The sequence below is a fragment of the Cetorhinus maximus genome, chromosome 4 (genome assembly GCF_964194155.1).
Source record: "Cetorhinus maximus chromosome 4, sCetMax3.hap1.1, whole genome shotgun sequence".
In the NCBI taxonomy this organism is placed as follows: Eukaryota; Metazoa; Chordata; class Chondrichthyes; order Lamniformes; family Cetorhinidae; genus Cetorhinus; species Cetorhinus maximus.
The window spans coordinates 171,254,996-171,270,164 of NC_135882.1; the positions used below are offsets into that span (position 1 = coordinate 171,254,996).

General features: G+C 45.6%; 1 protein-coding gene across 1 annotated transcript in view; it reads right to left on the reverse strand.

The window, feature by feature from the left end:
- Positions 1 to 15,169, reverse strand: part of LOC144680034 (desmoglein-2-like) — a 60,667-nt gene that overhangs the window by 11,963 nt on the left and 33,535 nt on the right. Inside the window, exons 9-13 of the mRNA XM_078541131.1 lie at positions 14,478 to 14,663; positions 11,112 to 11,473; positions 4,995 to 5,140; positions 3,681 to 3,905; positions 1,972 to 2,211 (exon numbers count right to left, since the gene is read on the reverse strand). Coding sequence (XP_078397257.1) covers positions 1,972 to 2,211; positions 3,681 to 3,905; positions 4,995 to 5,140; positions 11,112 to 11,473; positions 14,478 to 14,663 — 1,159 coding nt within the window. The remainder of the gene's footprint in view (positions 1 to 1,971; positions 2,212 to 3,680; positions 3,906 to 4,994; positions 5,141 to 11,111; positions 11,474 to 14,477; positions 14,664 to 15,169) is intronic.

Here is a 15,169-nt window from a genome sequence, read left to right on the forward strand (position 1 = left end):
GGGAAGGATCGAGAAGCAGAGGGCACCAATTTGTGGTGACTGGCAAAAGAAGCAATGGCAAACAAGGAAAAATGTTTTTACGCAGCGAGTGGTTGGGATCTTGAACATGCTGCCTGAGATTGTGGTGGAGGCAGGTTCAGTCGATGCTTTCGAGGTGGAAGTGGATAGTTTTCCAAAGAGAAAAACATTTCAGATCCACGGGGAAAAGGAGGGGGAGTGGGACTAGGCGAACTGATCTTGCAGAGAGCCAGCACTATTACAACGGGCCAAATGGCCTCCTTCTGTGCTGTAACCATCCTATGGTTCTACGTATACCAGCAATCTTCCATGGTGATGCCTATAAAGAGACAGGAAATCTGCTCTTGTGCTGCGCACTTCACCATGTAAATTGGGTCCTGTGGTGGGCAACCAGATTGATAGGAATGGTAGGTTAAAAAAGTTAAAATAATCTTCAATATATAAGAAATAGCCCACATCCATATGCAGCAAGATATGGACAATATCTAGGCTGGCACTGACAAGTGGCAAGTAACATTCACTAGACAATGCCATTGAATGTCAAAGGGCGATGGATGAGTGCAAGTGCAACACTCAACAAGCTGTTTCAAACTTACAGAATACTGAAAGGCCTGGATAGAGTGGACTAGGACCCGAGGGCACTGCCTCAGAGTAAAGGGAAGACCTTTTAGAACAGAGATGAGGAGAAACTTCTTTAGCCAGAGAGTGGTGAATCTACGGAATTCATTGCCTCGGAAGGCTGTGGAGGCCAGGTCATTGAGTGTATTTAAGATCGAGATAAATAGGTTCTTGATTGGTAAGGGGATCAAAGGTTATGGGGAGAAGGTGGGAGAATGGGGTTGAGAAACTTATCAACCAACATTGAATGGCAGAGCAGACTCGATGGGCCGAATGGCCTAATTTCTGCTCCTATGTCTTATGGTCTTACAAAGGCCAGGCAATCACCACCTCCTACAAGAGAGAATCTAACCATCGCCCTTTGACATTCAATGGCATTACCATCGCTGAATCCCCAACTATTAACATCCTAGGGGTTACCATTGGCCAGAAACTGAACTGGACCATCCATATAAATATTGTGGCTACAAGAGCAGGTTGGAGGCTAGGAATTCTGTGGTGAGTAACTCACCTCCTGACTCCCCAGAGCCTGTCCACCATCTACAATGCACAAGTCAGGAGTGAGATGGAATACTCCCCACTTGCCTGGATGAGTGCAAGTGCAACACTCAAGAAGATGCAAGATGCATTGCAGCAGCACACCAAGGCTTTTTCGAAAGGACCTTCCAAACCCATGACCACTACAATTTAGAAGGACAAGGGCAGCAGACACATGGGAACACCAGCCCCTGGAAGTTCCCCTCCAAGTCACTCACCATCCTGACTTGGAAATATATCGGCCGTTCCTTTACTGTTGCTGGGTCAAAATCCTGGAACTCTCTCCCTAACAGCACTGTGGTTGTACTTACACCACATGGACTGCAGCGGTTCAAGAAGGCAGCTCACCACCACCTTCTCAAGGGCAACTAGGGATGGGCAATAAATGCTGGCCTAGCCAGCGATGCCCATATCCCGTGAAAGAATATAATAAAGAGGACACAGTGAACAACATCGGCTTTGGTTTATTTATGTAGTGTCTTTAACTTAGTAAAATGACCCATGGTGCTTCATGGAAAACTTAGCAAAAGAAATTTGATGTTGAGTAGCAAAGAGGTGTTAGGTCAGGTGGCCAAAAGCTTGGTTAAGGAGTTTTTAAAGAGGATCTTAAAGGCGGAAGGAGTGGTTGAGGTGACTAGTATGAATGCATTTCAGGTGAAGCTAGATCAGCACGAGGGAGGAAGGAATAAAATGATATGCTGATAGGGGTAAGATGAATAGTGGTGGGAGGAGGCTCTAATGGAGTTTAAAAACTGGCATGGATGAGTTTCGGTGGAGACCGTGCAGCTCTTTACTTACAAAGTAGTAACAAAGCCCCAAGAACCATGAAGCCGATGGCAGAAGCACTGAGGCTGGCATTTTTTGAGCTCGTCTGCCGTTCTTTGACTGGATTGCAGCTCAGATCATTGTCAGTGCACTCGATCACATTCACATCCACGTTTTGTACTTTGCCAGACCCCTGCTTATCTTCCACCTTTATTGGAACTTTGAAAGTATGTGGCCACAGGTCAATCAGCGGCTGAAGCTCCGCACTCGTATCTTTTGAGAAGAGAAAGGGACAGATGTTAAAAGGTATTAGCATAACGAGTAAACAACACATTGTTAACAAAAGCCTGTTCCGACAAAAAGGCTCTTGAGTATTGCTGAAAAGAGGGACACGCTGCTGAAACTTCTTTCCTTTCGCTCATCAAGACCTACCCAAGAATGCCAAATTTCAAGCAATCACAGCAATTCATACTACAGGAGAAAAGGGCTGGCAAGTGGACTGAGCCATTGTCATGGAGAAAGCAAGGAGTGAACTATAGGCTCTCCAAGCTCCAAGGTAATTCACAAAAGGTGCAAGGCTTGAACATATTCATTCTGTTTGCAGAGAATGGGTCCCTGCGTACGAAGGTCTGTCGCTTCTAGCAAGCGTAAATGAGCCACACTATGAGCTCGACTCATTATCTCAAATTAGTTGTTAGTGTAGCTATTAGCGCACTCAGGATTGTTTAGCAGGTGCTGCCCAACCACAGAATCACTTTTAACAGCAGCTGTTTTGTTTTGGGTTTTGCAAGTATGGGCTGGTTGAACACAGCCCGTTAGTTTCATCGTTAGCTGACGTAGTTGAACTGAGGTCTTTAAAACTACAAAAAGGATTTTATAGGCTAGACGTGGAGAAGGACATGCAGCCTTTGTAGCACACATAACCACTCAAGTACCCCACTTGAAAGGGGTACTACTACTTCACTGTAACAAAAATGAACAGAAACTTTGTAGGAAATTTAATAGCTTAAATTAAGATGACATTACCCCGAGTTGATAATGCACTCCAGCCCCGCGCCCTCTACCTCCCAGTTCAAACTGAACTGAACCCCATGGAAGGCCTCAAACGCACCAGTAGACACCATGTGCTCCTTCCCCAGGGATGTAGCTATGGAAGACGGTCATGGAGTCAGGCTGAATGACCCCCCCCTCGACCGCCTGCAGGCTGGGCCTGTTAATGGCCACCTTGGCCTGGCTCATGAGCAGTCCCTTGCGGAGAGGCACTGGAGAAAGCCCAATAAAGATTTACAAAGACGATACCAGAACTGAGAGCGCCCAACTGCCTGTAGAGACTGAACAGGCCTCTGGGAAAGTTGGGGGGGTGGGGGGGGGGGGGGGCAGCTGACGGAGATCTTTCAAGTTATGATGGGGTCTTGATAGGGTAAATGTAGAGATGTTCCCGCTTGTGCAGGAGTCCAGAAACTAGTGGCTATAAATGTAGTCAACAACAAAACCAATCAGGTAAATATTCTTTACACAGAGGACGGTGAGAGTGGGGAACTTGTTACCACAAAGGTTAGTAGAAGTGGATAGTATTGAAGGGGAAAGTGGACAAAGGTGAGCACAAGAGGAGGTTCATGTGGAGCACAGACGTCAGCATAGGCCAGTTGCTCTGAATGGCCGGTTTCTGTGCTGCAAATTCAAAGTATTTCTACGTGAATCAGATTCACTCTTCGAAACGTTCCCACGCCACCCGCCCTTACCATTTCTACGTAAAATCTTCCATTTGTTGGTGACGTCTGGCTCATCCACGAGTTTGAAATTATAAGGGGCTGCGTTTGGATAGGAATCTGCATCGAAGGCCGCGATGGTCAAGGACCTTGCATTCTCACACATGCAGGGCTGCAGGTTGCTAATGATGGGAATATTATCGTTCTCGTCGTCCACATCAAAAACAATGGTACCCGTGGCTGTTTTGGGAACAGGACCTGTGAGACAGAGAAAGGGAAAGGTTTATTTTGCAGAAAAACAAAAGCCAAAAGTAAAAAAAACACTGAGGAAATCTGAAATAATAATTTAAAAAAACAATACACACAATCAGGAAACACTGGTAAGAGGGGGGACATTTGAAATAAACCACAGAAAGGATTGACGGCTGAGAAGATAAACAATTCTCGACACAGAGGGGGCAATCGAGATGTGGAATCAATTCCTCTAAAATGGACTGAAATGGTTGCTTAAGAAAGGGAATGATTAAAAGCGTTGGGGGAAAACTATCAGGAAAGTGGGATAGTATGAGTTAACTCATGGAAGAAAAGTATTGTAATGGGCTGAATGGCCTGTTCCTTTTCTGGGCATACCATGTACTCGCCAACCCCCTGTATGGTGGTTAACTTTGGAACCTGAAAACTTGCTAAGAAAGGAAACTGGATGCCTTTGATATCGGACGTCTTTGGAGGATTCTAGGCACAAACCGGGAGATTTGATACCCAACACTGAAGAAAGAAAATGCCCAGAACAGCCCCCAGTTTCATCAATCCTCTGGTCAAAAAGGTGGCTTGGTCATGTCACCCGACTTCCGTCGTCGTGGCCGGCCTATCAGGTCACGCTGTGGGCTCCTACTGAGCGCAGAAGCGGAGGGCAACCCAAGATGAACTGGCGCCAGACTGTCAGTAGGTGACCTCCAGAGACTGGAGTGATACAAGAGCACTACAAGGCTGTGGACTGGAGATAATGGAGTGCCTTGTCTGCCCCTGGATGTGAGTCTCTGGATGCGGGAGCCACTGAGTCTAAGTCGTACTATGAAAATCCGGGTGAATGGACCAATAAGTGGCCTGAAAATGGTTTCCTCATCTTATCCGGCAATTTACACTTCAATATACATTTGCAAGCTAGCAACCCTGAGTGGCCATTCTATATAGATGTGGAAAGCACTGTGTGTCAAGCTAGAAGTGGGGAACACATCAATATGATGAGGCATATTAGAGACAAAAAAAGCATTCCTCTACATCTTTTCAGAGCTTTTATGAATCAGCCTACAAAGCTGGACACTCTATTCAAAGTAGTCCCTGGCTTACCATCATTATCTATGGCCAATATAGTCGTCGTGTATTTTCCATCAACAATGTACTCGGACTCTCGGTCAGGCAGTTTGTTAAGGGTAATCTCCCCGGTTTCAGGGTTAATCTTGAAGTAGTTTGCTGGATCTGAATTCTTTGCATATCTGTTTGAAAAAAAATTTGAAGTTTGCGTTTGTTTTTGTGAACACGTATGCCCACACACCTAACACACAAACACGACAAACGTGCGCCCACGTATACACACACACACACACACCTGACACAGACGCTGACACACACGTGCATGCAGACAGCTGGATCTTATACTCCCCCGCAGTAGTAATTATAGTTTAGAGGATATAGTTTTAAGAATAATCCTGTGTTGCAAGGTCACATGATCTGTATAAACCAATCAGTTTGCACTGCGGGGAACCTCTAGGAGGGGAGTTCTTCTTTAGTGATAGAGTTTGATGCACACATGTAGCTGCTGGTGCTGCCTTGTAAATAAAGTTCAATGTTTGCACCAAGTTGGAAAATCAACTCTGTAACAGCCGCCTGCGGGTTTGAAGGCGGGGGGTTGGGGTGTGGGGGGTACATAAAATCTAATGGATGGACTTCCTGTCACCCGCCCACCCGGACCTGTCTGAACCTTTACAGACACGGGAAGGTGCAACATGCCCACCGTAGGCCTGAGGCCTGCAGCCACTAATTTTTGCAATTTCATACTTTTGCATTTTAATTTGGCCTTGCTCTTAATCTTAAGCCTATCTTGAATTTTTAAAGTTATTTTCTAGACCCTGATTTAAAACCAAGTGTGATTGGGCTTTGACTAAGCCGAATAATTAAGCAATAGTAATCAATTATTAACTGTAGACATATTTTCCACAACCTTGTTTTTCATATTGGTCATTCACAGCTGGTGTTTCCTCTACATCTTTGTTTCCCCTTTTTAAGCAGGACTTAAACAAAAGACAACTTTTATTTTTGTATTAGCAGTCCTTTTTCTTAGTGTATTCGATGACCCTTGAACTACATGCCAGGATAATGAATGACCTTGCGCGTGGGGTGGTCAACTACGGTACGAAGGGGAAAAGGTGGAGTTTGATTGATGGACACACAACCTGACTGATGGCAGACGGGAGACGCCATCAAACGACGCGTAAACAACTTGAACATTGAAAAGTCTGCAAAGCCTTGCAGTGCCTGTGAGGAGAAATAGATAAGGACTCATGTTTGGAGAAAGTCTGCGCAGAAGCCTCGAGAGGCTGGAACGCAGACGGAAATCGGACTTAAAAAGGAGCAGAGCGTCCGACATTCAGAGCTGCAGCCGAAGTGGATTAGCCAGCCCTTCGAGACGATGGTCCCGTCAACAGAGCGACTGACTGGAGGGTCCACCCCCTTTGTAAGGTTATTCAGAAACTTGGGGACTGGAGTGTCCACCCACTTTGTAAGGTTATTCAGAGACGTGGGGACTGAAGTGTCCACCCCCTTTGTAAGGTTATTCAGAAACTTGGGGACTGGAGGGTCCACCCTCTTTGTAAGGTTATTCAGAGGCTTGGGGACTGGAGGGTCCACCCCCTTTGTAAGAGACTCGGGGCAGAGTTTCTCGCTCGGCGTCTGGGTGCGTGCCCAGCCCGCTCGAGCACGACAGAGCGCGCGATGACCTCGGGCGAGCGTACCGAGGTCACCGCGCACTCGTGCGATATTTGGCCTGTCGTGATAATACGTGACAATTAAAGGGGCTTATTAAGGCCGTGAACGTGGTAGTCAACAGTTATGGTTGGCCGACGGGTGACTGGGTCAGGCGGCCTTTGCCTTTCCGAGGAAATCTCATCCGAGAGTGGGGATGAGGGTGCCGATATTAACTGAAAAAAAAAAGAAAAAGATAAAAATGTTTGGACAGAATTTACACCAGCCCCATATGCTCAGGTCCTGACTTCAGCGCTCACCCACCTCCCGCACCCACACCCCCCCACCCCCACCCCAGCAGCACTGAGCATTTCAGCGCGCCTTACACGCTGGCTTGGCTGTTAAACCGGCCAGCCGGTGTGAAATCGCGGCCGGTGGGGGGGGGCGATCGCGGACAGCGGCGGCCAGTTTCCAGGCCGCTCCCGGGCCCGCTGACCGGTGCCAAACTCAAAATCCTGCCCTTGGTGATGTCTGAACCAAGGGGAATTTCACCATTTTAGGGAGCTGTCGTGAACAGGCCAATTTGGGGTTAACATTGTAACACAGTGTGTATAGTGTGTATGTAAAATTGTCTTTCTTCCATTCTTTCTTTCATTTTCTCTCAAGAATTATTAATTATTTAGAAGCTGTCCAATAAAGATTGTTGTTTTCGCACATCGCCTGGTATTGAGTTGGTCATTTTGTTCATCCAGAGTATGGCTCCAAACCTATGTGAGACTCCATTAGGGACTCTCAGCCCCTTACACCACTTTTGGACTCACTGAGGTCCTTAAGTGGCCAATTAAAGGACTGATCTTGCCCTCCCTGGTATTTTACCCATTCAGCAAGGCAGGAGGAACCTCCTTTGCAGGCCCCCTGGGTCCACTGCCCTACTCCCCAACTGTGCTGGGGCCAGTGTCCTGGTGAATCAAATAACTAAGGCTGTAGAGAGGGCTTTAAACTAAATAGTTGGGGGGTGGGGGAGAGTTCTGGAGAGGGGATATGTAGGCTTCCAAAGCAAAAGGATATGGCATCATCGTAGGGCAGCTATTTAGGTAATGATACCCAGAGTGTGACAGGGAGGGACAGAGTGTACAGGCATATAAAAAAAAAAGCAGCAAATAGGGTCAAAGGGGGAAAAAATGGTAAAAAGGCAAAATTAATGGCTCTTTACTTAAATGCACATAGTATTCAGAGCAAAATAAATGAATTAATGGCACAAATAGAGGTTAATGGGTCTGATCTTATAGTCATTACAGAGACATGGTTACAAGGAGATCAAAGCCGTGAACTAAATATTCAGGGGTATGTGACTTTTCGAAATGAAAAGGCAGGAAGGAAAGGGTGGTGGGGTAGCTTTGTTAATTCGAGATGGAATAAGTACGATAGCAAGAAATGATCTTGGATCGGAAGATATATAATCCATATGGGTGGAGGTAAGAAATAACAAGGTTAAGGAGACAGTGGTGAGAGTAGTCTATAGGCCCCTTAACAGTAGCTATACTGTAGGACAGAGAATAAATCAGGAGGTAATGAAGGCATGTGAAAAAGGCATTTAAATTACTCATGCGTGGCTTTAATCGTCATGTAGATTGGGAAAATCAAATTGGCAGAAATATCAATGAGCAAGAATTCATAGAGTGTATTCAGCACAGTTTCCTAGAACAATATGTTGTGGATCCAACCAGGAATCAGGTTATTTGGGATCTGGTAATGTGTAATGAGGCAGGTTTAATAAATGATCTGAGAGTGAAAGACCCCCTAGGAAATAGTGACCATAACGTGGTCGAATTTAGCATTCAATTTGAGAGTGAGAAACTTGGGTCGGAAACAGCTGTGCTAAATTTAAGTAAGGGTAATTACAAAGGAATGAGGGCAGGATTGGCTGGAGTGGACTGGGAAAGGAGTTTAGCAGAAAAGAAGGTTGATGAACAATGGCAGATGTTTAAGAAAACAGTTCATGATTCACAACAAATATATATCCCAGTGAGAAAGACGGATTCTAGTAAGGGGATAAAGCAACCATGGTTAACCAAGGAAGTTAAGGATAGTATCAAATTGAAAGAAAAAATATACAGTGTGGCAAAGATTAGCCAGAGGATTGGGAAAGTTTTAAAAACCAACAAAAGATGACCAAAAAAGGGGGAGAAAATAGAATTTGCAGGTAAACTAGCAAGTAATATAAAAACGGACAGTAAGAGCTTATTTAATTATATAAAAAGGAAGAGAGAAGCCAACGTGAATGTAGGCCCCTTAGAGACTGAGACTGGGGAAATAGTAATGGGGGACCGGGAATTGGCAGGGAAGTTGAATGAATACCTTGCATCGTTCTTCATGGTAGAAGACACTAATAGCATTCCAAAAATAGGAATTAATCAAGGGGCAAAAGCGGGGGAGGAAATAAATACAATATCTATCACTAGAGAAAAAGTAACAGGGAAACTAATGGGGCTAAAGCTGATACGTCCCCTGGACCTGATGGGTTGCATCCTAGGATATTAAAGGAAGTAGCTACAGAGATAGTGGATGCGTTGGTAATAATCTTCCAAGAATCCTTAGATTCTGGAAAAGTCCCAGAGGATTGGAAAACTGCCAATGTAGCATCCTTATTCAAAAAGGGAGGGAGACAAGAAACAGGTAACTATAGGCCAGTTAGCTTAACATCCTTCATTGGGAAAATGTTGCAGTCTATTATAAAGGATGTAATAGCAGAGCATGTAGAAATGCATAATCTAATCAAGCAGAGTCAGCATGGCTTCATGAAGGGGAAATCATGCCTGACAAATTTATTAGAATTCTTTGAGGAGTTAACAAGCAGGATAGATAAAGGGGAACCAGTAGATGTAATATATTTGGATTGTCAAAAGGCATTTGATAAGGTACCGCACATAAGGCTACTTAATAAGAGAAGAGCCCATGGTGTTGGGGGTGGTATATTAGCATGGATAGAGGATTGGCTAACTAATAGAAGAGAGTTGGGATCAGGGGGCATTTTCAAGATGGCAACCTGTGACTAATGGAGTACCACAGGGGTCAGTCTGGGGCCACAATTATTTACAATATATATTAATGACTTGGATGAGAGAAGTGAATGCACTATCGCCAAGTTTGCAGATGACACAAGAATAGGTGGGAAGGCAAGAGGTAAGGATGACACAGAGAGTCTACAGAGGGATATAGACAAGTTAATGAGTGGATAAAAACTTGGCAGATGGAATGTAATGTGGGAAAATGTGAGGTTATGCACTTTGGCAGGAAGAATAGAGGAGCTGAATATTATTTAAATGGAGAAAGGCTGCAGAAAGCTGCAGCACAGAGGGATTTGGGGGTCCTCGTGCATGAATCCCAAAAAGCTAGCATACAAGTTCAGCAGGTAATAGGGAAGGCAAATGGAATGTTGGCCTTTATTTCAAAATGAATGGAGTATAAAAATAGGGAAGTCTTGCTAAAACTATACAAGGCACTAGTTAGACCACACCTAGAATACTGTGGACAGTTCTGGTCCCCTTATTGAAGGAAAGATATACTGGCATTGGAGGCAGTCCAGAGAAGGTTCACTAGGTTGATCCCGGGTATGGAGGGATTTTCTTATGAGGAGAGGGTGAATAGGTTGGGCCTGTGCTCATTGGAGTTTAGAAGAATGAGATGCAACCTTATTGAATCATATAAGATTCTTCGGGGGCTTGACAGGGTAGATGCTGAGAGGTTGTTTCCCCTTGTGGGAGAGTCTAGGACCAGAGGGCATAATCTCAATGTAAGGGGTCACCCATTTAAAACAGAGATGAGGAGGAATTTCTTCTCTCAGAGGGTAGTGAATCTGTGGAATTCTTTACCGCAGAGGGCTGTAGAAGCTGGGTTGTTAAGTATATTCAAGGCTGAGAGAGGCAGATTTTTTATCAGTAAGGGAATCAAGGGTGAAGGGGATAAGCAGGAAAGTGGGGTTGAGGGTGATCAGATCAGCCGTGATTTCATTAAATGGTGGAGCAGGCACGATGGGCCGAATGGCCTACTTCTGCTCCTATGTCTTATGGTCTTAAGGTCATTCTTCCCCAGTCTCTTGAACCTGGCCCCCACACGCCTGTCATGCTGAGACCCTGATCCCTGGACTTGCCTGCGCTCCTCGGTGTGGTGGGGCTGCCTATAGTACCTGCCGTCACCATCGTTCCTGGCTGGTGCTGCTGGGACTACAGAGTTGCTCTCTAAGGCGTGACTTCCTACTGAGATAGGGCTGGAAAGGAATTATTGCTGCTTCTAGCGTTAAGCTGCTGCAGGACATTGCGTTGGGACTGTGGGCTTGATCCCCACCTTTTTAGCTTCGTGGGGTGGCTGTGTCCCGTAAAATCCAGACCACACAAACTAGACATACAAAGGCAGATAACACACAGGCGCACCCACGGCACAGGCGCACCCACGGCACAGGCGCACCCACGGCACAGGCGCACCCACGGCACAGGCGCACCCCTTTACCTGGTTCTTTCACTTTCTTTCCCAGTATCAGCACTGATAGCTGGATATTTTCCAAATGATTTGCCAATTTTGATTTTTGTTCTATCCTCAGTAATACTCATTCGCTTTGTTGTTGGTTTAAATGAAAATCCTTCTTTCTTATCTTTTACATTGACTTTTATCTTGATTGGTTTGCTGATTCCACCTCCGCCTCCACCTCCACCTCCGCCTCCGCCTCCGCCTCCTCCTCCGCCTCCTCCTCCGCCTCCTCCTCCGCCTCCGCCTCCGCCTCCGCCTCCGGTGATAACCGATGAGTGATATTGTGCTTTATTGGAGATTCGAAGGACCAGATTGCAGACTTGGGATTCTTCATAATCCAGCTCCTGCAAGGGATGGGAAAACCAAGTGTCAAATGTTGACAGATACGGGGAGACACAGTAAACCATATCCAAGCAAATTCATTTTTAAGTCAAAATCCCAAGTCAAACAAAAGATATTATAAGTTGCTGAAGGGAAATACGTTCAAGTTGAGAATCGTAAAAATAGACGAATTTAATTTAAAAAAGTCATAGATTCAATTATTAGGAGATTTCAGATAAAACAGACGTAGGAAAATAGGAACAGGAGGAGTCATTTAGCCCCTTGAACCTGTTCTGCCATTCAATTAAATCATGGCAGGTCTGTCACTAAACTCCATATAAGGCCATAAGCATTCGGTCCATCGAGTCTGCTCCGCCATTCCATGAGATCATGGCTGATCTGATAATCCTCAACTCCACTTCCCTGCCTTTTCCCCATAACCCTTGATTTCCCTGACTGATTAAAAATCTGTCTATCTCAGGCCTTGAATATGCTTAGTGACCCAGCCTCTACAGCCCCCTGCGGTAAAGAGTTCCACAGATTCACTACCTTACCCGCCTTTTTCTCACATGCCTTAATACCTTTGGCTAGCAAAAGTCTACCAATCTCAGGTTTAAAATGAACAATTATCAATTGCCATTTGCAGCAGAGGGTTCCAAGCATATTTCACCTTTTGTGTCCAGGTAGCTTTCCTATTTTCACTCATAGGAATCAGCCCTGCAGGTTCCAGCACTTGAGGTGCACTTCCAGACATCTTTTAAATGAGTTGAGTGTTTCTGCCTCTACTACCCTTTCAGGCAGTGGGTTCCAGACCCCCTACTACACCCGTGTGAAAAAATGTTTCCTCTAATCTTTCTACCAATCACTTTAAATCTATGCCCCCAAGTCACGGACCTCACTGCTAAAGTAAACAGGCTCTTCCCATCCACTCTATCCAGGCTCCTCAGAGAGTTTTGTACATCCCAATCAAATCTCCCCTCAGCCTCCTCTGCTCCAAGAAGAACAATCCCAGCCTATTCAATCTTTCCTCATAGCTGCAGTTTTCCAGTCCTGGGCAACAGCCTCGTAAATCTCCTCTGTACGCTCTCTAATGCAATTATATCCTTTCGGTAATGAGGTGACCAGGACTGCACACAGTACTCAAGTTGTGGCCTAACGAGGGATTTATATGATTTATTCCTGAAGGGTCTGGGTCTAATTTTTAGACTATACCCTCTTGTCCAAGACTATCCAACCAATGGAAAGAGTTTCCCTCTATCTACCCTATCTGTTTCCCTTAATATCTTAAAAACATTGATCAAACCATCCCTTTAACTATTTAAATTTCAAGGAATAGTGTGTGCAATCTCTCCTTGAAGTTTATGCCCTGAAGTCCCAATATAATTCTAGTACATCTACAGTGCACTCCCTCCGAGGCCAATCTTTCCCATGGTGGGATATCCAGACAGCGGAATTCTCTAGAATTTGCAATTTCAGGAAGATTTTGGCAAAGCTTCAAATTAAAAACTGTTGTTTCTGGTTCCTGGAGTTTACTGGAGCTCGAAAGCAATGGGAAGTTAGGCCAGGACATTTGCGAATGATATTAAATTTGAGAATTAGTACAACTGGGAAAGGCTTTCAAAACATCAAATGAATGAAATATTGTTCACTGTGCATTACAAATATGCGCAATAAATGGGACTGCATTACAACAACTGCTAAAATAAAGAAATTAACATCGTCTTCAATATATATATATAAAGTAAAAAAAAATCACTTCACAATAAAAACTTGCATTTATCTAGCACCTTTAACATGGCAAAACACCCCAAGGTAATTCACGAGAATGATTATCAAAGAGAATCTGACACCAAACCACAAAAGGCGGTATTAAGGTCAAAGCTTAGTCGAAGAGGTGAGGTTCGAAGGAACGTCTTAAGACAGAGAGGTGGAGAGGCTTATGGGGGGATTTGCAGAGCTGAGGGCTGAAGGCACAGCTGCTGATCATGGATCAATTTCATACAAACCTACGAATTAGGAGGAGTAGGCCACTCGGCCCCTTGAGTCTGTTCCACTATTCAAGAAGATCATGGCCGACCTGACTGTAACCTCAACTCCACATTCCCACCTTCCTGAACTGGAAACGGAACTGGACTAGCCATATAAATACTGTGGCTACAAGAGCAGGTCGGAGGCTAGGAATCCTGTGGCGAGTAACTCACTTCCTGACTCCCCAAAGCCTGTCCACCATCTACAAGGCACAAGTCAGGAGTGCGATGGGATACTCCCCACTTGCCTGGATGAGTGCAGCTCAGACAACACTCAAGAAGCTTGACACCATCCAGGACAAAGCAGCCCCGCTTGATTGACACCACATCCACAAACATTCACTCCCCCCACCACCGACGCACAGTAGCTGCAGTGTGTACCATCTACAAGATGCACTGCAGGAATTCACCAAGGGCTCCTTCGGCAGCACCTTCCAAACCCACGACCACTGCCGTCTAGAAGATGAAGGGCAGCAGATAGATGGGAAACATCACCACCTGGAGGTTCCCCTCCAAGTCACTCAGCATCCTGACTTGAAAATATATCGCCATTCCTTCACTGTCGCTGGGACTGCAGCGGTTCAAGAAGGCAGCTCACCACCACCTTCTCAAGGGGAAATTAGGGATGGGCAGTAAATTCTGGCCCAGCCAGCAACACCCACACCCCGTGAATGAATATTACTAGAAGGCCGAGAGCAAGCTGCCTTTTCCTTGACGGTAATAGCAGAGCAACAAAAATCGTCCAGGAACTTGCAACGATTTTCAATTCACGGGGTTCCTCTTCCTCCTCACAAGCTCCTGCAATAGTTTACTAACAGCAAGCGCCATTAAATTTGCTGTGCTTTTCCCCGCAAAACTCCTTCGGGTTTGCCTTATCATGGGGATTGCTTGCTCGCTGCTCCTCTGACCACATGCTAACGCAGGCTTGCATTAGCTGTAGTTTTTCCAGCATTTTCTGTTCGTACATCTAACCCAGGCTTCATCCGATTTTCAACGTTACCTTTTGAAGTACCAAAATTCCTTCATTTGTTTGCTCGTCCACTTCGAACCTAAAGTGTCCCGCCTCGTTTCCTTCAATAATATCAAAGTGCGCCAGCCAGTTATCGGTGAATTCTTCATCTTTGTCAAATACTTTGATGCGGGTGACCTCATCATTCAGTGAATTTTCTTCCACAGAGACTGCATACTGAGGACAAGAGCAGAAGCAGATATTTTATTCCAACATAATTGCAGTTATTATTAGCTAATGGGGGCAGGGGGCGGGGGGGGCACAGATATAAGGTTGTGGGAGAGAGACGCAGGGGGAATGTAAGGAAGAACATTGGACTGGAACGCCTGATGGAGCGGCCATTGAGTCGGATTGCCACTCTGCTCGAGATTACTTGTCTGAAAATCCAGGCGATGCCATCTCGGCCGACCTTCCGGCTTGGGTCGGGCGAGGTGTGTGCAGTGCAGCACACTCGTCCTAGGGCCTGCCGTCGTGGGCTGCAGGGTCACCAGTAAACCGCGCCCTCTTTTTTACAGCACTGGCTGCAGTAAACCAAGTAAATTTAAAGGTCCGGCCAAGCTTTAAGGTCTTTGACAAGCCAGGAAGAAGGTAAGTATACAATGTAGGTGGGGTAGGATTTGGGGAGGGGGAGGTCTAGAGTTGGGCTAGTGGAAGGGGGGTGGAGGGTTGTGAGATGGATCTGG